Source organism: Podarcis gaigeae, assembly GCF_964106915.1.
Source record: "Podarcis gaigeae genome assembly, chromosome: 4".
In the NCBI taxonomy this organism is placed as follows: domain Eukaryota; kingdom Metazoa; phylum Chordata; class Lepidosauria; order Squamata; family Lacertidae; genus Podarcis; species Podarcis gaigeae.
This window is the reverse complement of record NC_139677.1, coordinates 28,944,407-28,967,220: the sequence shown is the minus strand read 5'-3', so window position 1 is coordinate 28,967,220 and position 22,814 is coordinate 28,944,407. Positions and strand designations below refer to the sequence as shown.

General features: G+C 41.7%; 1 protein-coding gene across 5 annotated transcripts in view; it reads right to left on the bottom strand.

The window, feature by feature from the left end:
• ATP11A (ATPase phospholipid transporting 11A) overlaps positions 1–22,814 on the bottom strand; it is a 104,457-nt gene that overhangs the window by 39,853 nt on the left and 41,790 nt on the right. For all 5 annotated transcript variants that reach the window (XM_083735230.1, XM_083735228.1, XM_083735226.1 and 2 more), the window contains exons 2-10: positions 12,913–13,035; positions 10,558–10,647; positions 9,267–9,347; positions 8,492–8,599; positions 6,618–6,746; positions 5,770–5,873; positions 3,952–4,002; positions 2,458–2,522; positions 1,540–1,621 (exon numbers count right to left, since the gene is read on the bottom strand). In XM_083735230.1, coding sequence (XP_083591356.1) covers positions 1,540–1,621; positions 2,458–2,522; positions 3,952–4,002; positions 5,770–5,873; positions 6,618–6,746; positions 8,492–8,599; positions 9,267–9,347; positions 10,558–10,647; positions 12,913–13,035 — 833 coding nt within the window. The remainder of the gene's footprint in view (positions 1–1,539; positions 1,622–2,457; positions 2,523–3,951; positions 4,003–5,769; positions 5,874–6,617; positions 6,747–8,491; positions 8,600–9,266; positions 9,348–10,557; positions 10,648–12,912; positions 13,036–22,814) is intronic.

The window sequence follows — 22,814 nt, the reverse complement described above, 5'->3', positions numbered from 1 at the left end:
ATTCTTCTGGGATGACAGGGCTAGTTGTGAAATTGCCATGACCAAAACCATAACCATAATCTTTGTCTGAACAGTACTAACATGTGCATGCAAAGGCATTTCCAAAGCATTTACACTCCCACTTTTCTTCTCAGGAACGTGGGAGTGGTTTCTTACATAGGACTGCCACTATTTCATTCTCACAACAAATCTACAGGTGAGGTTAAGCGGAAAGTACATAAATGAATATGCAACATGCTGCAAGACTGAATGATAATCTGATTTCCCCGGTCCAGATCTAACAATCCAGAAAGGTGTTTTAAATTTGTACATTTGGCTGTTTCCAGAAGCAAACCAGTGGAGGAGGAACTGGTGAGTTGTGTTATATTACATGCATTTTGCATAAACCACTGTGTGATTAATGGCAAGCATTGATCACCCGGCATAGTTAGAGGTGCCACCAAACTTGTACTCCGATGACGGGAAATTGTGACTGCTACGAAGACGAAGCAAGCATTTTGTTCCCCCAATTCTTCTGCAGCTCAGATACAGTGGTAGTTTCCTTGCAGATGGTAAGTCACTGGGAAAGGACTCTCTCTCCCCACTCCCTTCTCTAACAGACTGGTATGCTGCAATGCAGCACCTAGGAGCCCTATGGGGAAACTGTGCATTCTTTGGGATATTAGAGGCTTTGAAGGATGGCATGTGCTACATTGCAGCATGGCAGACCACCCAAGAGCAGAATACCCCTCCTTTTCTTCTCCCTATAGCTTATTGCTGCCATTGGCTGTGCCAGTACCCTATTAAGTAAGGTTTAAGGCAGGCAAGTCCAAAGTCCTTTTGGGGGGCCTAATTCAGCCCCCCCGACGGTTTTATCTGGCCCCTCCTGTGGCAGTTTATTTACTGGGGTCAAATCCTAAAAAAACAAAAAACTTTGGGGTAAAATCGTAAAAAAAAGGTCAGTTCACTTCATCAAATCTGGCCCTCTTTGAAAAAAGTTGGGGCACCCCTGGTTTAAGGGAAGGGGTTTGTGGGGATTGGTGGATATGAAGTAGATCTAATTTTGACTGGTTCAGAAATAAGCCCAAATACTTCCCAGTATAATGTATGAAACAAACTCATGCTTGTCTAAAAGAGCAAGACAAGTACAAACAGGAATGGCATCAGAAGCACGGCTTTTTTCCCCAGCTAGAACTCGCTGGAACTGCGTTCCGGCACCTCTCAGTTTGGTGCCATTGCCATCATAAGAGAACAAGGAAGGTGAGTTCCGGCATCTCTTTTTCTAGAAAAATAGCACGGATCAGAACCTTTTCAAAGCTAGCAGTTTTAAACTGGCAATCAAGTGATGACTGTATCCCAATGTGTACGAACAAACAACAGAAGAACAAAACCTTCATAGCAGGCTTACGACATGATTAGTTATTTCCAAAACAAACAAACAAACAAACACTGATAGGGGATTTTCGCTGCTTCACTTCGTGCAGACATTTCCTTTCCTTTCCTGCTTCCCACTGATCTTGCCCACACATATTTGCATATAAGAAGCACTCATAGCTTTACTTTTCCACAGCAGATCGTTTCTGAGATTTGGATTGGTAGTTCAATGCCATTTTTGTTTCCATGCCAGTGTAGATAGCAACACCTGAAACAAACAGAAATACTATTTCATTTAAAAAAAAATATGGATGTGGGTGAATGTGCATATTATGTAATATTACACACAACCGCTAGCTAATGGAGCTAATTACAAATTCTATTAAAAAGGATAGGATTGTGTAGGAGACACAGCTGTGGGCCTGATTTAGTGAGTCTGTTAATGGATGCATTAACAACTGCATACATTCAGCTGCGGGGCTCGGCTGAAACTGGAAGTGGTGGGATAATATTTGTTCAAGTTTTTAGGGGGGGGGGGTTAGGGCAATAAAACACATCTAGCATTTTAGCAGATTTATTCCAGAAGGGCACAAAAAATGTTCATCCATTCAGACTGAGGGCAATGCTGATGCAGGAATCATCTGTTTACCCTCCATAAACATATTACCAAATTGGATTGGCTACATAATGCAATGCCATAATTACTGTATGACATCTCCCAATTTGATGAGATGGCCAGTGTGACGAAATCTGGGGGAAAGACAACCCAGAAAAATGGCAACAGACTAAAAAAGCAGGGAAAGAACAACAACAAGCAGTGAATATTTGCAAAATTAAGTGGTTATTCAGGAATGATTTGATTTCAAGAACACTATTTTCAGCCCCCAAATATAACATATATTAATATATTAAGTGTTATAGAAATTAAACCATCACCACAACCATCAAAACAGATAACAGTCCTTTTCAATGGGTTGTTTCCCCCCACTTCTTATTTTTTTTAGCAGAATATCCTCTGTACAACATCAGAAGATGCTGCTGAAACTTAAATCTTCTCATTTATATCTCTGAATTAGGACTGTTACTGCTTTTATAGTAATTTACCAAATATTTTCTCTGTGTTCTTCAACGTAGCTCCTCTAAGAAGCACATTTTCAGATCCCAATGGCCTACAAAGATAATAATATTAATTAACTGTCTGAAGTGGCAGCATGAAGGCAGTGTTTTAAACACAAAATAAATAAGGTTAAGTTTAGAAAAGAAAATAAGTTCACATTTCTGAAATGGCGGGCGCCTCCAGATGACATTTATATTGAGTATTCATCCTGATTCACCTGTACGGAAGTTATATGTTTTCTTCAATGCTAAAAGCAGGTCATGCAATTGGTACAAACCCGAAACTTCTTATTAAAAGTCCTTTCCAGTAAAGTAGGATAAGAGCTTTATTCATAAATGTGAGGATTCAAGTCAGGGCTTTTAAAAAATATACTTATTTTTACGTATACAAGCCTTATTAGCTGTATTTTAATAAAAATTGTTCAGGGTGGCATTTAAAAAAAGCATACAAATGCATAATAAAACAGCATGACATCAGTAGAAAGACTACAACCAGCGTATAAACCCATAAAATATTAAAAGGAAATGCCACTTGAACTCAATATGGATGGCATTAATCTTTCTTTAGCATTTCAGCACTTAAGCACTGGCAACCTTAGCAGAAGATTTTAATCTAAGACCATCAGTGCTTTAAAAACCAAAATGTTCTATAAACTCAAGTAGTGCGGTTAACCAGCTAAAAAAGAACTTCTGCGCATTCTAAGAACAGCACATTAAAGGCTTTTTAAAAAGGACTCACTTACGAGTATACTCATTTTTATGGTTGGTTGCACTTGAGGGTTGGAGTAGGGTGGGGGCAGATTATTAGCCACAATTTCATTCTGGTAAAAGCAAGACAAGGGTGTTCACCAATCCTATCATCTAACTTTGTATTTAGCTGCCAAAATTTTAGCGTCTGTTCCTCCACTGGCAGCTTCAATGGAAGCCGCATAGAGTTTTGTCCCCATACACAGTGCCCAGCCATACATAATCAAGTCCTTTTTGTGTCATGTTCAACTATGTGCCTTTCATTCCCTGATCATCTGCTCCCTGATATTGATGAACAAAGCAAAAAACAGGTGGGCAGAAAGGGATTCGCATCAGGCTCTTGGCCCAGCTTTTTCAGGATAATGAAACCACCATCTCAAAGAAAACTCAATGCCCCTGATAGTCTCCCTGCTTTTCTCTGCTACAACGTGCCACGGTTTCACTTTTTTGTTGCATATATTCCGAATTTAACTAGCCCTGACAGTGCACATGCATGCACTGATTTTTTAAAAACAATATTCCTACGCAACCCCAATACCAAAGTTCTTTGGGTGACGCTGATAAAATTCTTAAAATGCAATATATTGCAGCACAAATTAAGCGATAAAATCAAACACCATCAGGTCTTTAAAACTTTTTAAGGATGGAGGGGAAAAACTGCCTGGTGGGTTGTCTGATAGTATTTGCTTATGGTAAAGATTGAATAACCCAGGCATTACATGTTTTCAGTCCTACCTTGCAACAGGCTCATCTCTGTCATGGTAAACATTTATCCGACCAACAAATCTGCAAGAGGAAAAACAGATTAGGAAATACCTCAATATCATTATGCCTGTAGGAATGCAGAGAAGAGTATTCCAGTAATTGTACAGCCTTGCATGCAAATAAGTTCAGCTATTGCCTCTAGGGAGATGAATCACAAATGCACCTTTGAAACGCATTGCGTTCCAGTCCCTGCCTCAATGCAAAACTTCTACAACTTGTATTCTTAGCTGTCCCTGGATGCCTCAATGCAAACGCAAAATGGAACACCACAATAAATGAACTTGACCTTTCACCCAAAACTTATTTCCCTCATTTCATCATATATTTGTTTACTTCGTAGCATTTATATACAGCTTGATTGTAGAAAACCTCAAAGCAGTTTATAAGATTACAGTCAAAGTAGGGGTTTTCTTTCATTTGGAGAACTGTATTCATATCCTGACTTCTAATTCCACATACTGTGACAAGATGTTGAAAATCAAAATTTCAGGATGGTGAATGGCGATTATCTCTAAGGGTGCACTGACATTACGCAGGGACAATGGAGTAAGATTCTAGAGAGAGATACTAGGAGAAAGGTAAGCCTGAGTTCCTATGACTGCTTCCAGGTAGGGTTTTCCCCTCAGAGATTGCTGAGGCCTTGTCATCTGATTCAACCTAACACCTGCAATTATATGGGAATATTTCTTCATTATGAATTTTATATACAGTGGTACCTTGGGTTAAGAACTTAATTCGTTCTGGAGGTCCGTTCTTAACCTGAAACTGTTCTTAACCTGAGGTACCACTTTAGCTAAGGGGCCTCCTGCTGCCGCCACACCACGGCATCGCAATTTCTGTTCTTATCCTGAGGTAAAGTTCTTAACCCAAGGTATTACTTCCGGGTTAGGAGAGACTGTAACCCGAAATGTTTGTAACCCGAGATACCACTGCATCCCCCTTTTTGCTCGAAAATATTACAGTGGTACCTCTGGATGCGAACGGGATCCATTCCAGAGCCCCGTTCGCATCCAGAACCAAACGCAACCTGCGTCTGCGCGGGTCGCAATTCACCGCTTCTGTGCATGCGTGTGACGTCATTTTGACCGTCTGCGCATGCGTGAGTGACAAAACCTGGAAGTAATGTGCTCCGTTACTTCCGGATCGCCGCAGTGCGCAACCTGAAAATACTTATCCCGAAGCTACTTCAACCCGAGGTAAGACTGTATTACTATTTAAACAACAACAACAACCATTCTGCTGATTCCAAACACCACCCCGCTGCTGATCAAATGGAGTATCAGAGAGACAGCAGCAACCATACAACAACAGCAGCTCCAGCCTGCAAGCAGTCACTTTTTCTTTGAGGCACTTCCTGTTTCTTTTTCTAGTTGGCATCTGGTAAAACTGGTACCTGCAAGTAGTTGTTGATGTTCCTGGCTCTACACACCTTTGCTCAATCTATCTCAATTACAATGTCACTCAAAGCATTCTCACCTAATTATCAGTTATAGACACACATTCACCTGTGAGAATTAAGGTGTTTTCTTTATGCCTGCCAGCACTAAGCTGGGAGTCAGGAGACACAGGCACACAGTTCTCAAAAGGAAGAGAAAGAAGGAAAGAGACAGGAACCAACTCATCTGTACTACATATGCTGCTTAGATAACAACAACAACAAATTTTCTTTGTACCCCGCCCTCCCTGGCCAGAGCCGGGCTCAGAGCAGCTAACATCATATAAATAACACAGTATACATAATTATGGGACAATTCACAATTCAGGAAAATAATTACCACATGTTCTTACTTATAAAGATCAGGCTGAGGTTGTTCACATTCAATGGTAGCATGCAATGTGTCGATATCCTGTTCGCTTTGAAAGGCTTTTGTATCTTGGACAGCATAATACGTCTAGAATGGACAATAAAGTGTAGTTCAGTATCAAGTCAAGGTGTTTATGAAATTGAAGTGAGAATTTTGAAAATGAAGGGGGGGATACAAACCAACTTCTGTCATGAGTGCAATGGTCAACTATTGTAAAATTCTGCAATTCTAAATTATTACAAGGTTTCCATAGCACGTTGCAAATTGAGTCAAATATTAATAGAAAACTACAATTACCAAGTTTTAAACTGTTGCAGCAGCCCATATTTACAAACAGGAGCAATCAAATTTTTCAAATGTGATTGTTTTGTTTATTAACAGAATATATTATTTGCCCTTGATAAAACTGTAAAGCCACAGGGGAATGTTTTATATTCTTTTACAAAGACAAAATCTACAACCCTACAAAATAAAATTCACTAGTCATACCTTGGAAGTCAAATAGAATCCGTTCCGGAAGTCTGTTAGACTTCCAAAACGTTCGGAAGCTAAAGCATGGCTTCTGATTGGCTGCAGGAATGTCCTGCAGCCAATTGGAAGCCGTGTCGGATGTTCTGCTTCCGAAAATCATTCAAAAACCGGATCACTCACTTCCGGATTTCGATCGTTCGGGAGCCGATTTGTTCAGGCATTTGAGATCCAAGGTACAACAGTATAAGGATAACAAGTTTAAGCTATTCACTCTAATAGTCATATGTACATCATTTAGTGCAGAAGCCTTCAGTGTCTATCTTTAAGCCTTATATTGACATTTCATCAAATGCTGTTCACCTTATGACTGGATTCACCGTCCAAACTTGCTGTCGTAACAAAACATGTTCCATCTGCCCGACTACTGGACAAAAATATTAAGTCACAAGGGAATGTTTCGTCTTCTTTTACCATTACAATATCTCCAACCTGGAAGAGAAGAGTGTAATCAGTCAATGTTTAAGCAAGAATTTTAAGTTGTCAATCCCAAGTGTCTTAAAAAACGAAAATCCACGGTTGTCCCTGCCTTTCTTGCAGTTGCCTGTGCCTCAGGGACTGAGGCAGCAATCCCATACATCTTGTATGAGAATAAGTGCTCTTTGATGCGGTAAGACTTGCTTCCAAGTAAACATTCACTGCCAGTTCCTACTATGGCTATGGCTATCAAGTCTACCTGCAGAGGTTAAAAGGGAGTTAACAACAGCTATTAATTACAAATGCGTAAGAAGTTATCCATGCTGTAACATAATTAGTATACCCTTCTGTGGATTATATGAACATAGGTAATCTTTCAGCAAACTATCATTTTTAGGACTGCAAAAAGCAAAGAAAAGGTTGCTTTTTTTAAAAAAACCCAACAACAACCAAATGTCCAAAATTATCCTATTACATTATTTCAGAACAAGGCACTTCTATGCGGGGGTGTGTGTGTGTGTTTAGGCTCTGCTTAAAGTAGAACAGGATGAAAAATGTGAGCACATTTCTACCAAAAATACAGTCATTTTTCATGTTCTTGTTGGAGTAAAATAATATGCAAAACTAACTCCTTCTCCCTCTCTCTCTCTCTCTCCCTCTCTCTCTCTCCAGAGGAATGAGACAGAATCATCTGGCACAGCCTTCTCATTGACCTACTTGGCAAACAAAATAACCTTTCAAAGAATTTTAAATGACATAATTTACAAAGATGTGATCAGTTCTTTTCCTAGCCGTGGCAACTAACTAGAGCACGCATGTTTGGAAGCAGTATACCTCAAAATACTAGATATTAAGGAGAAACAACAGGGGAATGCTGTGCTTTCATGAACTAAAATAAAACAAGTGTTTCAGGCAGCCATCAAGCTATGCACTCATATAGAAAACTGAATTTTAGTCCCTGCTCAGCCCTTGTTTTTCATTTTCCCCACTCCAACAGTTAGTTAACATTCCATGCTCACTAAGCATGCTCAGTTCTCAATGAGCTATTTTAGGGTTGCTGTCGTTTTCTGCTTTGGGTTTCCTGACAATTTCTGAATTACAGAAATGAAAGGCAGAAATTCCTATGTGGAAGTGGCTTCCATGATGTAATTTTTTAAACCTATGGAACACCCTATACTTCTTAATACAATTAAGCTTGATAGCTTAAGATTTGTTCAGTGTCCCTCCCCCATTTAAAGAAGGACTAACCTCTGACTAAAACTTTACCAACAGCAGTTGTGGCACTCTACATGAGATGCCATTTCCAAGGTGGTTATCACTCATGCCACTGCCACTGCTGGATTTTTAGTAACCAATTTTAAAGGTATAAACCTGTGTGCTCAGTACTTAACATCAACCACTAAAAGGCCACAAGTGATGCTTCCTTCTTATGGGTCATCTAGCTCCTGCCACCACTGTTGCATATTTTTAGTGACAGATGAGGATCCCAAAATAACTACTTCTCTATTTGCATCCTGATCCTCTTTTTGAAGCAAAGTCTTCACCCCAGTTCATAAAAGGCTCTGCTGTGTTCTAGCGTAGCCCACCTGATACATGGGACTAATTTTTCTTTTAAAGGCAGGCAGAAGCAATATTTATGAAATGAAGAAAGTTATACTCATGGAGTATATATCATGGAGAGTTGTATCCAACTTTCTCTCTTTCTGACACACCAAGTAATCTCCATCCAAGAAATATATTGAATAATACATGGGACTCACTCTGAGTTTGCGGCTCTGCTTTCTAACCAGTTTGCCATGTCGAATGAAATGAACAGGACACTGGTTCATTGCATTGTCGGCTTTGTGACGAAGCCAATCTTCATAGCCCTAAATGGAATAGCCAATTAAATATTTATAATTCCCCAGAAAGGTAACCGTTTATCATTTGTATTAGACTTGTAAAACATTGCTGGAGAAACTATAATTTCAAAAGTGTAAGGTGGGGTAGAGGCGGAGGTGGGGAACAGAGCAGGAGTTTGAAAATTATGATGATTGCTTGCTGACGTCTTTTTAAAAAAATGACATGACTCCAACTCAATTCGCATAAACTCCTGACCATAATGGTGTATCACAGGGGTCAGCAAACCTTTTCAGCAGGGGGCTGGTCCACTGTCCTTCAGACTTTGTGGGGGGCTGGACTATATTTTGAAGGGGAGAAATGAACAAATTCCTATGCCCTACAAATAACCCAGAGATGCATTTTAAATAAAAGCACACATTCTACTCATGTAAAAACACGCTGATTCCTGGACCATCCACGGGCTGGATTTAGGAGGCGACTGGGCCGGATCCGGCCCCCAGGCCTTAGTTTGCCTACCCATGGTGTATTAGGTTCAAAATTATCACACTGCTGATGGTTGCATGGTTGGGGTTGCACTCACACTTCTGGTATCCAGAAAAACAATATCTCAGGAAATGAATTTTAAATTTTTTTTAAAAAAAACAACCATGCAGAATTTATACTACCTTCACTTTTAACAGACAATGCTCTTACCTGTTTAATAGCTGTTACAGTGATGACAAAAAAAAGTGGAAGCCCACTTGTCACTGGGCTAGTTGGTGTGTCAATAATTAACTAGGAGGAGAAAAGAATTAGCATACATTTTCTAAAGAACAGCACTGTTGTTTTTTAAAAAGTTGTCTTAAAACGTTTTTATTAGCAGCCTTTGATAAAGTACTCTGCAATCATTAAAACTTTGATAAAGTACTCTGCAATCATTAAAACTGAACCATCTGAACATTAAGATGATAACCAGTGATTTATACATCACTTCCATAACATCTTAGAAGAGTTTGGCCACGCTGACTAATTCAACTTAATTAACTTATCAGAAAGCACGGTACTAGCGGCTACTGCACTTATTATGCAGAGGCAAATCTGGCTTACCACTGAGTGTACACTTGACAGGGATATGAAATTAATCACAGACCTCCAATAAGCCTGCACGATTCAATTGTTTGCAAACATATGTTTGCTGTACACACAGCAGAGTATAAAGTGACCTTGAGCCACAGCAACACAAAGAATACCAACACAGCTTAAGCAGAACCATATACAGTACCCGGAAAGGGGAATGTTAAGTATTCAATTTTCCACTTGCAGTGAAATACCATTTAGCTTCCTGGAAAAGCATCTTACTTGTTGCATAGTCCATTGTACGTTGCACTGATTAGGTAACATGGTTCCCTCCCCCTATCATTTTCTAATTTCACCTATGTATAGCTAAGCCCACATCCACACCATATATTTTAAGTGCTATTATACCTCTTTAATAGTCATGGCTTCCCCCAAAGAATCCTGAGAACTGTAGTTAAGAGTTGTTATGAGCTCCATTCCCAGAGTTCCCTGGTTGTTAAACCACCCAGGAAACTGTAGTGAGGGGAATAGTCTGTGAGAGTCTAATAACTCTCAGCCCTCTTAACTACAGTTCCCAGGGTTTTTGGCAGGAAGCCATGACTGTTAAAGTGGTATAATAGCGCTTTAAATGCACATTGAGGATATGGCCTAAGTTTAATGGGATGTACATTCCTGAAAGGCAGGGTGATATTACTACTACTAGCAGTAGTAGTATACTGCCCTATACCTGCAAGTCTCAGGGTGGTTCACAACATAAAACATGTAAGTAATTGTAAAGACAAAAACACTTCATGACAAATTCCCTTTCTACCCCTATAAAAATAAATCATAGCTGAAGACTCAAAATATTTAATTTTGGACATCCATATCAAATATGTATATCCTGTTTTAAATGAAAGAACTAAAGAAAGAAATGTGTATATCTTACCTGTACAAGAAAAATGATGAGAAAATAAAAGTTAGCTATTCTTCGGAACTGCTCAAATAAATTCTTTGGGACAAAGTTCCAAAAAGTGTACTAAGAGAAAAAGAGAGACAGAAATGGACTGTTGATGACATGCTGTGCTTTCAAATTTATCAAATGGTATACATTAGGAACTAATGGCTTTAAAAGGGCGGGGGAATCAATTATATATAGATCCCAGTTCTGAGAAAGTTAATCAAGCTTAAATCTTGATTTACAAAGAACTTTGGCAGAGTTAACTTTGCCTGGATCAGTGGCATATATAAACTTAACTGCTCTAAGTAAACACAAAACCTATCTGCAAAGTAATATTATTATGAATTTAAGTAAATTGCATAACTTGAGGCAAGCGGTTGGCATTATTAAGCAGACTGACATATCAAATCCCAGCTTTTCAGAAGGGACGAACTTCACCTTTTTGAATTTGACAGTTATTTGAGGAACAGGGGCAGAGTGATAGAAGGAATTCATGGAGCAACTTCGGAAGGTGTAGAAGAACGAATGCCATACTTGGATGGTCTACTCCAGCAGCAAATGATGTACCAAGAATTAACACCACAAATGAGCATGGGACCCAGAAGGAAATAACAGATGTCCTGGCTGGGGGAGGAACATCTGTTTGGAGTAGGGAATTTAATAATTTCATAATTTTTACATGGTTGAATGGATCATAGGTGTAGCTGCCATCTTGTAGGAGAAGGCTCAGAAAATCAGCTGGAAATTCAAGGGGAATTCACCTGTGACACTTTCTAGAAATGGTTACCTATGAGATTGGGAGCTTTCCAGCAGACCCAGGCCTGGATCCAGGGGAACCATCTGCTGAACTTCATGCTAGTCCTCCTCTGGTCAGGTCTAATTTTAGAGGAATAGGACAATGGCTTCTCTTCTCATATTGGTCCTGGGTGATAATATATTTCCTTCCCACGATCCTCAATTCCTGCTATACCTCCTACTCATGCTTGCCTCTGCATTCACCTTCCATCAGCAGTAGATGTCTCTACTTGAAACTACCAGGTTAAGTGATAAGATTCACAATGGGGGTGACATCTGTCAACATCACACAAATGCTAGCAACAAAATTCCAGAAAGCTATTATTAATATTCCATCTGCAGCTGGCTAGCCATTACTGACATGCCTCTGAGCAAGTGAGCTCCAATACGATCTGCAGGAGACATTTCCGCTAAATATTAAGTCAGTAACACAATCAGACAGCTCTTCTGACACATACAGAGAACGGCCCGTAAAGCAAAGTGTCCTTTTAAATATAGCTAATAGGAAATTCAGATAGAATGATAAATTAACTATAAAACGTAACATGGAAGGCTATTATTCTTATGGGTTCAACTGGCAGTGTTCGCACAGGGTAGTCCAATGCGTGTCCTCAAGGCCTTTTTTTATGGGCCCTCAACAACATCTGGTGATCAGCCTTTGCGGTGCTGTTCCCTTCCCAAAGCAAGGTAAGTGAGGCACTGGGATTTGGGAAGGAGGCATGAGGTCTAGATGGGAAGGAGGTCTAGGTGAGAAGGAGACATGAGGTCCTAGATTCCTCTCACCTCCTTCCCAAAGCCTTGTTAGCACGCTCCAACCTTTGGACAGGAGGTGGGAGGGATCTAGGACCCTGCCAGAGGTCACTCATCATAGATTAGACATGCACATTCCTGTGCTTTTCCTTCCTTCTTTTTCCTTTCCCTGGATTCCCAACTTTTGCTTGACCCTTTGACCACACCCACCCGCCTCTCATCCTTTGGATTTCTATTTGCTGCTCTGGACTTCTGCCTGACCTGACGATGTACCCAATCCTGACTTGTTTGATTTAATTAACTGATTTGAAGCCACCCAGCACTTCCCACTGACTGCTTGCAGGCCTGACCCCACAGGGTCCTGACACTGGGTTAAGAATGCTGTGCTTATGACAGGAAGGGAAGAGACTGGAAGGTGTCGTTTGTCATTCAGCTGTTCACGCAGCGATAATTACAACTTGCCGCAGGTAAAGCAGCCCAGCGGCAAATTGTTCTTCTGGTCCTCTGGAAACTGCCCTGCTAGATATTTCTGGAAAATGCCTGTTATGACTGTGTATCGTAAGAACAGATCAGCACCGTCTTGTAAGAGCACAGACGAGTGACAATTTGACTGCAAGCAAATTTTAATGGTGGGAAGCAACATCTACTTTTTATTATAGTTCCTTTCCAATCAGCTGCTGCTGGTAAACAAAGGTAGCTCAGGAAGCAAAAAATAAAATGGTTGGTGGAAAAAAGAAAAAGGAAGCTGACAGAGCAGAGTCAAAAGCATTAGGCAAATTATGCAAACGCACACTCTACCTTTGAGGAGACTATTCTGTTATCTGGATACCTCTGTGGAATGTACGCTTCAGTGCCTGCTGGGGGTTCACGATGTCCAACATAAATAGTCCGATTGTCCACCCAATTTTCTTCTCCAGCACACTGTGGAAAAAAGAATGTGTCATTTTAGTTCAGTCTATAGTTCTGCATAGACATGAGTCATACACTGAACTGGCTAGCCCCGTCTCTTGGCATCAGTTGATCCTTCATTCTCTAATAGCTGTCAAAATCTTAACCCGCCCCCCCCCAAAAAAATCTTTGCCTATCTTCTCCTGAGCGATACTTAGATGACACATAGGAGTGAGCTGTCAAAATCCTGCCTTTAATTGCCTTCAGTAAGTCCCTTACCCCTGGAGCAATAAAGGCAAACCCACACAATTCAAATCTGTTACTCTAAATGGTGAGTTTTATATTTTGTCCTCGTATTACTCTAAAAAGAAAAGAAAAGGCATGCACGCTGACACATCCCAGCTCTCTGAATACAGATTGAGCATATTTCCCTAATCATGTGCACTGTAATCCAAGGAGCTATTTCAGGAGACTGCCAGGGCTTACGCATATTTGGGTTTTCTCTGCAAACTACAAAGCTGAGGGGCCACTTGTGAAGTTCTTCCAAGTTTTGAAGCTATGCGACAAATAGTTGCAGCACCGCTTCTAGAAAGAGGGATTGACTATGAAGCCCTGCTTACTTGGGGAGTGTAACACATTTATTTATTCAAAAGATTTATATGCTGCCTTTCTTGGGGGAGGGGTGCAAACTCCTGCCATGGCAGATCACAAAAGATTATGAAAACCATAATGTATGGATGGCGAACCCTAAAATGAGGACAAAAGGTAGAAGGCCTTTATCTGAAATCTTCTAAAATATATATGTACGGAAGTATCCATGATTCTACGCATTATTATTTTGGATGTATGGAATTAGTAGGACTTGTTAAGGAAAGAGTTGTTAAGACTTTATATTCAATTTATTTTAAATGGTGTTCTTTTAAAAAGGAAGTTGTAATGGCCCCAGCCTCAAACTCAAGATTCAGAGGATAGGTTTAGTGACCAGGTAGAGGCTGGGGCAGAGAGCAGCCCAGAATCAGAGGCAGAAGTAGAGGCTGGAGTGGAAGGGGGCGAAGAGGCAGCAATAAATCAGGCTGATAAGGAAGCCAGGCTCTCCCATTTCTGCTGCGACCAGCTCCTCTCCCCGCTGATTTCCCAGAATGAGATACAAGGTGAAGGAGCCCTAGGCTGCTGGGGAAGGAACCAGGAGAGGCAGAGAACTTCAGTCCTCGCAACTGTCTCATTGGGGCAAGACCTACTGGGAAGAGTTGTTGTGATCCCCAGGCCTGTGCTGTTTTGGTTTATTTGAATAGTTAACTTCACTGACACTGGTGTTTTTTTATTGCTGACCTACTTCTGACTCTGGCTCCCAACAGTCTTGCAGAGATTGCACCAGATGGGAAGCCATAGAAAGAAAAAGGACACCCCTTAAAGCCAGGGGCTTGGTCCTTTAAGATTTCACATTTCTAAGAAAGAGGAGTGGAGAAGCGGCAGGCTGGAGGGAGGGCCTCATCCTGAAAACTCAGCCCATCTTTGTATGAATGAGTTGTTCAATTGGAGTTCTCCAAGGTGATGTACCCACCATCCTGCCTTCTGGTGTGAACTGGTCAGAACAGAGGTAAGGGCAGGGTTCAGACCTTGTCAAACTCTCAATGATGTCATAGGGGACAATCGCTAATGGCCAAAGAAGACATTAGGAAAAATAGATTGTATAAGCCTGTTGAAATTTTTTTGCTTAAGACTTCATGTTCTGAACAGTTTATCATAAGAATATAACAAAACATGAACGAAGAACGATTTGGGGGGGGGACCCAAAGTATTCCAAAATGCAGATTTAAGTAATTTACACTACATCCTCAAGAACAGAGAAGGCAACCTCTGCCTTGCTCAACAAAAGTAATACTGAATAACAAAAGAAGGTATGCGTTATTAAACCCATTATTCAACAGAACTTGATTCTTCTCATGAGGGTACTACATAGTTTAGAGGACAGCAGAACAAAAAGGCTTTCTTATACTGCTTATTGCCAATAATCAATATAAAATATACTATATACGAACAGCTATTGTGTCTACCAAAAACAACAACAACACCCCAAGACAGCACTCCCCCCCCCCCAATCAAACTACCACTCTGTATTAGATTTCCTTTGGACAATGACACTGATATCCCTGCAAGGAAAGGAAAAAGTACTGCAGCGAAGTAGGAAGAGCAGTGAAGTGTATCCACTGCTTTATATGCTATTACTTAAGCCCATTAAAAGGTACATCCAAGAAACCATAAATAAACCTAAGCATTATGAGTTTCTAATAATAACTTAAAGCTCAATGTACCGAAACCCTATTCCATTGGCACATCAATGATGAAGCATTACTTTTCTTGCTTCAGCCCTGTCAGCAAACGCAGAACCCAAAAACTGGTGGAAGATCCATTATGCTGTCTTTACTTCACATACCACTGACCACAGTATCCTCCTGGGGAGCCTATCCAAGTGGGTGGGGGGTGAGGGGCACTGCTTTGCAGGGGTGCTGTTCCTACTTGGATGAAGCATCTTCAACGGGTGATGCTTGGAGAATGTTATTCAGCACCATAGGGCCTTCAATGTGGGGACACTCAGGGTTCAATTATATCCCCCCCACGCTGTTTAATATCTATATGAAGTTGCTGAGTGGGGTCATCAGGAGTTTAGGAGTGTGTTGTCAGCAATATGCTGATGACACACAGCTCTATTTCTCCTACAGGTATGGAAGTGGATGTGTTGGACCGGTGTCTGGCCTTGGTACTGGACTGTGTGAGAGCCAATCCAGTTAAGACTGAGACACTGTTAGTGGGTGGTTCCCTAGACTGGGTGGATGGAAGACTGCCTGCTCTTGAGGGGATTGCACTCCCTCTAAAGGAGCAGGTACGCAGCTTGAGGGTCTCCTGGACCCATTGCTGTCACTGGAGGCAAAGGTGGCATTGATGACATAGAGTGCCTTCTGTTAGCTTCTGCTGGTGGCCCAGCTATGCTGCTATCTAGACAAGCATAGCCTCACTTCTGTGCCCTACGATCTGGTAAGCTCTAGGTTAGATTACTTCATGGGGGTGTGTTATACATGGGGGTGCCTCTGAAGACGGTTAAGAAACTTCAGCTCAAGCAAAATTCGATGGTCAGGTTGCTCACCCTCGGAGGGCGACAACAGGAGAATAGGCCTTTTTTGTGAGGGCTTTCCGTTTGTGGAATGTTCTCTTCAAAGTACCGTAGTTTGCCAGGCACCATCATTTCATGCCTTTAGGTGCCAGGTGAAAACATTCCTCTTTATCCAGGTCTTCAGCCATTAAACAACCTATGATCTTTTAAATGTGGTGGACCTGTTGTTGTTCTTATTATTATTTCTGTGATTGTTAAATTGTTTATTATTATTATGCTATGTAAAATATGTTTTTAGTATTGTACACTGCCCTGGGACCTTTGGATACAGAATGGTATACAAATTGAATAAATAAAAAAAGGCATATTCAAGACTCCTAGCTTCATCAAGCTTGAATGATGATTTAAGTACGACTTCGTTTCTCAGTTTAAGGTCATGAAACTTTTAACATAATAGAAAACTTTTAAAAAATAAAATGGGGGTGAAGTACTCACAACAAACTCAGTGAAGTATTCAGTTTTCTGAATAATAATGTTTCTTTTTTTAAAAAAAAGGAAAGAAAAGAAAACTATCCCATTATCCCATTCAAAGGGAAGAGCTACATTGATTTGCTGTAGCCCAAACAGGAAAAAACAAGGGGGGGGGGAGAAACCCTGTGATACCTTAAGGCTTTTGTGACATAAACTTTAACGGGCAAGTCTACAAAATCTTATGGTACACTAAATTTGTTAACATTTAATCTCACTGGTGCTACAGCTGTCAGAATTCAAAGTCCACATTTGCATCCTCACAGGAAAACCTGTATATGGTAGGTTACAAGTATTGCCATTTTACATTCTGAGAAACAAGTCCGAGAAGTTTATAACAACTTGCTCAATGCATGAGCTAGGGTGAGCGTTCAGGGCTCATACTCTGTCCCTTGAATCACAATTGTTTATCTGGCAAGGTACTAAAAAAACATTATTTAAAAAAGGAAACAAGCCTGAAGGGGCTCAAACAATTTTGCTTAGTTGCTTAACTTACATTAGGTTAAGAAATATCCCAGCTGTCCTCCAGATAAGACTGGCATAAAACTGCAGGTATTTTTTTCACCTTGCCTGTTAACATGAAAAGCCCATTTGCTTTTATCTTATGAAATAGTGCTTCAGGTTAAGAACTTTGCTTCAGGATGAGAACAGAAATCGTGCTCCGGCGGCGAGGCAGCAGCAGGAGGCCCCATTAGCTAAAGTGGTGCTTCAGGTTAAGAACAGTTTCAGGTTAAGTACAGACCTCCGTAATGAATTAAGTACTTAACCTGAGGTACCACTGTAAAAGTATGATCTTGTCATGCATTCGGAAGAGGATGGTGTGATGTGGAAAGATACAGGGTAGGTAAAGGTAAAGGTACCCCTGCCCGTACGGGCCAGTCTTGACAGACTCTGGGGTTGTGCGCCCATCTCACTCAAGAGGCGAGGGGCCAGCGCTGTCCGGAGACACTTCCGGGTCACGTGGCCAGCGTGACATCGCTGCTCTGGCGAGCCAGAGCCGCACACGGAAACGCCGTTTACCTTCCCGCTGGTAAGCGGTCCCTATTTATCTACTTGCACCCGGAGGTGCTTTCGAACTGCTAGGTTGGCAGGCGCTGGGACCGAGCAGCGGGAGCGCACCCCGCCGCAGGGATTCGAACCGCCGACCTTTCGATCGGCAAGTCCTAGGCACTGAGGCTTTAACCCACAGCGCCACCTGCGTCCCTATGCGCGCAAACGTAACAGGACAAAGAAAAACATGGCTTATCTCTCTGTCTTTCTTCCTCGGAGAAAGAACTGCAAAAGCTATACAGAGCGGAAACAGCGTATCTCCTCTCACAAGGCTCCAATAATCAGTGCTGGAATGTAAACAGGCATGTGACATGTAACAATCCCACATATCTGCAGCATGGGAGGAATGGAATTCTCAACAGATGGGCCATCATATAATCAGCAGACCACACATGTGCAGAAGCAGGGAATGGCTCCTGCATGATTCTCAACCTGGTATCCAGCAGTCCTGTGGCTCTGCTACATGCATGCTGCATGCGCGGGCAATGGAAGCCCAGAGTCCAGCACCGGGCTGCGAGAACATCTCTTCCAGGTGGACTTAATGTCTGGAAACAGATTGAGGACCCAACTCCAACCATTGGCCGTATAGGCTGGAGCTAATGGGTGTTGGGAGTCCAGCATCATCTGGCTGGCCATTTGTTTCATCATTTCTGGTCTAGCCCTCAGGCACAGCTGGTGGTTTTGAACAACCATCAGACAATATTCCAAGGGATGAAAGGATGGTGTTGGCTTCCCATCCTTCTCTATCTCCTCTCAGCCACTGAGATATGGTCTGAGAGCCTGAACCTGCCCTCTGCCCAGCAATGCCTAGCATTCTCCCATCAGCCATGGCTGCAATGAGTGTGGGAGCTGAGCACCATGCCTCACCAAAATGGTCTCCCTTTTCCTGTGCCGGACAGGATCTCTTACAGTTGGTTTGTCTGGAATACCATATATGCACTAATAAAGAATTAACAAAGACTATAAGCTTCAAAGTGCTAGCAGGGCGACTATCTATGCCTCACTAAAGTGAGCCAGTTATTATTATGCCATTTTCATCTCACACATCCATATGATACTGAAATATCACTCTTGTTCTCATCTGTCAGGATAATGTCGCACATTGGTTGGGGGGGGTGTGAATTGCTGATTTTGCAAAGATCACATATCTTTGGCAATTTACAAAGCAGAATGCCTGATTTATGATTTTAAAAATTAATGGAAAGAAGATTTGCCTTAATGCAATATTCGAATAGCTTGAATAGGCAAATCTTCTCCCCATTAATTTTTAAAATCATAAATCAGGCATTCTGCTTTGTAAATTGCCAAAGATATGTGATCAAGCTAATCAAATATCGGGTTAATTATGATTAAGATCTGAAAATGAGAGTATTTCCCCAGATTGTTAATAAGACCATAATAATTTTTAAAGAATATATCGAGAGTGTTCTGAATGCTTCACAATACAGCTTGGAAAGGTATCCCTGCATCATCTTACTGACTGGAGAACAGTAGCCTGACTATTGCCATACAATGAGTTCATGGCTTTAAACCAGAGAATTTTTGGCTCACAGCCACTATGCTAACAGATACCCTAAAAATCCAGCCTTTCACCAGCATAACCCTGCATTATACTGTTGAACATTTGCTCGAGGGGAGAGGGAAGAACATAGGCAGATGGTAAGCTGACTGAAAGCTGTGCCTAGCCTAGCTCTGAATGAACGTCTCTCGGTTTACTATTCAACGCGACCGGCACAAGGATATGCCATGCATTGAGATACTCAGATATGAGATAACAACACTTGGCTTGCAGACATGATGGGGGTTCTGTAAAAATGCTGCAGAGTTCTGACCTTGATGAAGCAATTATCGCTGCTTTTCAGATTGCACTTGAAACGGTGTTGTTCTGACACTTCACAGAAATAGACCAGCAGCCCCTGCTCTTCTAAGCATCTAAAATCCGTACAGCCAATGTAGAAAATCACACATTGCCCTCGCTATGAATGCTACAGCATTCCTACAGCATTGTTCTCATCGGATTCATCTGCAACCAAAGATAGCACACTCACCGCTTAAAAGCAGATGCAGCTCACTGTGTAGGAAACTAAGAGGCGTGTTTTGATTTAATGTTCAAAGAATGATGTCTCATTTACCCATAAGGTGCTGCTGTCCTGTCTCGTCATGCTAGGCTTCTGATTGTTATAATTGTGAAGCTTACAGGCTAGCTGAGGATGAGAGACAATTGCGTCTCCAGGAGTCAGATTAGGTGAATTTAGGATCAATAACTATTCCTATAGCCATTCAAAATGTTGCTTATCTCTGTCAGTACGTAGACACAGAAAGGTACGTAGGGAATTTCAAATTATTTCATCTAATAGCCAAGTGGGGGTCCCCCTCCAGCCAGTGTCCCCCCTCCCTACAAGGCAACAAAAAGGGGGCGCTCAGAAAAAGACGGAACTTTCTGCACAACTGGAGATTATGCAGGTGATGGTGGGATTCACCACAAGAAGGGGACAAATGCCTTCTCCACTGCAAAATAGGGAGCCAGGAGACTGCACATGCAAGCTCCCAATATGCTGTTATGGAATCCTGGCAACATGACTACAGAGCGCAGGCACTAACTCTGTCTGGTGACAGGACACTTAATTTTTGCTCACTCTATAGCCTAACAGCTGCCACTGGAGGAATGATAGCATGTGCCCTCTGCCCCCGATTTCTATTTATTTCCGGGATCCTTTATGCTTCTAGGGCAGAGTTTCTTATACTTGGGTCTCCAGCTGTTTTTGGACTACAAATCCTATCACCCCTAGCTGGCAGGGCCAGTGGTCAGGGATGATGGGAACTGTAGTCCAAAAACAGCTGGAGGCCTAAGTTTGGAAAACACAGTTCTAAGGGATCCATCTCGCGAGGGGCATTGAACTGTCACTGGTGTGGGGAGGGGATTTACTAGAATCCACCTATACAGTCATACAACTGGTTCATCAAACTCAGAACTGTCTCCACTTACTGGCAAGGGCACTCTCAGAGTTTCAGGCAGGTGTTTTTCCCAGCTATAGCTGAAGATGTTAGGGGCTGAACCTGAGAATTTCTGCAGACTCTGGAGCTGAGAGGGGGCCCTTCCTCAAGTGCTAACAAGGGCACAGCTGTGAAGGAGATAGATCCTTAAAAGAGTCCTGCAGTGGAAAAATATTAAGGTCTCGACAGAAACGGCTACATACTGTGTGCACAGGGGTTAGTTACTGCTCAGGTTAGAACCGGCAAGTCTGTCACTTGAAAGGTTTAGCATCTAAGCTTTAAAGCTATTCTGCTCTGTTGGGAGATGGTAATGTTTCTTATTTTTTTTTCTTCCCTGCCTTTTACACCTCCCACCTTGCAACCATTAATTGTTAGCTCCTGAACTTTTATATTTGCTTTAAGAGCAAAAGCAACAATTGAATGAGAATTCTTACAAGCGTAGGTAACCGCAGCTCATTAAAAAAGTGCAACTAATTCAATGCTAGTTATTATATCAATTTGTAAAGGAAAATAAAAGAAAAGAAACAGCTACAGTGGTACCTCAGTTTAAGAACAGCCCTGTTTATGAACTAATCTGTATACGAACTCTGTAAAACCAGAAGTAGTGTTCTGGTTAGCGAACTTTACCTCGGTCTATGAACGGAAGCCGAATGGCGGAAGGGCACTGGCGGTGGGAGGCCTCTAGGGAAAGTGTGCCTTGGTTTAAGAACGGTTTCCGTTTAAGAATGGACTTCTGGAATGAATTAAGTTCGTAAACTGAGGTACCACTGTACTTCTGTTCTGTGTAAAAATAGGAAAGCAGATATTTGGAGAGTGTCTGTGTCTGTTGAAGAAGCCGAACAAACACTGAAATGTTTGAATTATTATATGCAATTATAAATAAAACTATGAGAGCTAATGCATTTTGTGTAGTATCCATGGATTTTAACACTGAATATTAACAGTTCTAGGGGACGCGGGTGGCGCTGTGGGTAAAAGCCCCAGCGCCTAGGGCTTGCCGATCGAAAGGTTGGCGGTTCAAATCCCCGCGGCAGGGTGCGCTCCCGTTGCTCGGTCCCAGCGCCTGCCAACCTAGCAGTTCGAAAGCACCCTCGGGTGCAAGTAGATAAATAGGGACCGCTTTCTAGCGGGAAGGTAAACGGCGTTTCCGTGTGCAGCTCTGGCTTGCCAGAGCAGCGATGTCACGCTGGCCCGAAGTGTCTTCGGACAGCGCTGGCCCCTGGCCTCTTGAGTGAGATGGGCGCACAACCCCAGAGTCTGGCAAGACTGGCCCGTACGGGCAGGGGTACCTTTACCTTTACCTTTACCTTTATTAACAGTTCTAGGCACCTTAGACAACGTAAATTCATATTGGTCATAATCTGCTTCTTTATGTATGCTACAAATTAAAGGGTTGTAACAAAACTAACTTGCAACATGGGAAATTGCTGTTTTGGATTATTTTATGAAAATGACATAAAGGAAACCTTGTACTTGGTCATCTTCATGTTTTTAGCCACTTTTCTGTCAAAAAGGCCATCAAACTAGTTTATAAGATATAAGCATCAGATTCAAAAACACCATGTTTTTGCATCAATCATGCATCACATCCAGACAAGACTCCCTATGCAGTGCACCACAATATTTTTTCTAGGGATAAGGGAAAGAATCATCAAAATAACTTTTTAAGTAGGACAGCAGAATCATGCAGTCCAAGCATGCACGTTTTCAACATCACCTCAATAAACATATATCGTATTAGCCTCATACTATTCAACTGTCTTATATTTCCACTATGGCAGATTACTAGAAGCAAAGAAAGCGCTGGTGTTTGTTTCCCCTGGCAGAGAAGGAGAAGTTGCTGCCATGATATATCACTTGTCATCTTGAAGCCCAGCCAAGATACATGAGAATTCAGACTGGCATGAAGAGGGCATGCGGAAGCTGTAACTATACATGAGACACATAATATTTGGCTGCTCTGTGTTTTTACTTAAATATAAAACGTGACTGCCGGGCTCCTCCTGCACTCAAAATTTAACAAAAGGTGAAACTGAAGTGTGTAAAAAGAGCATTTCTTGGAGCAAAACGAAAGATGCACAGCAGCAAGAAACTCAAAATGTTTGCAGAGCTGATCACTGTAATAAATATT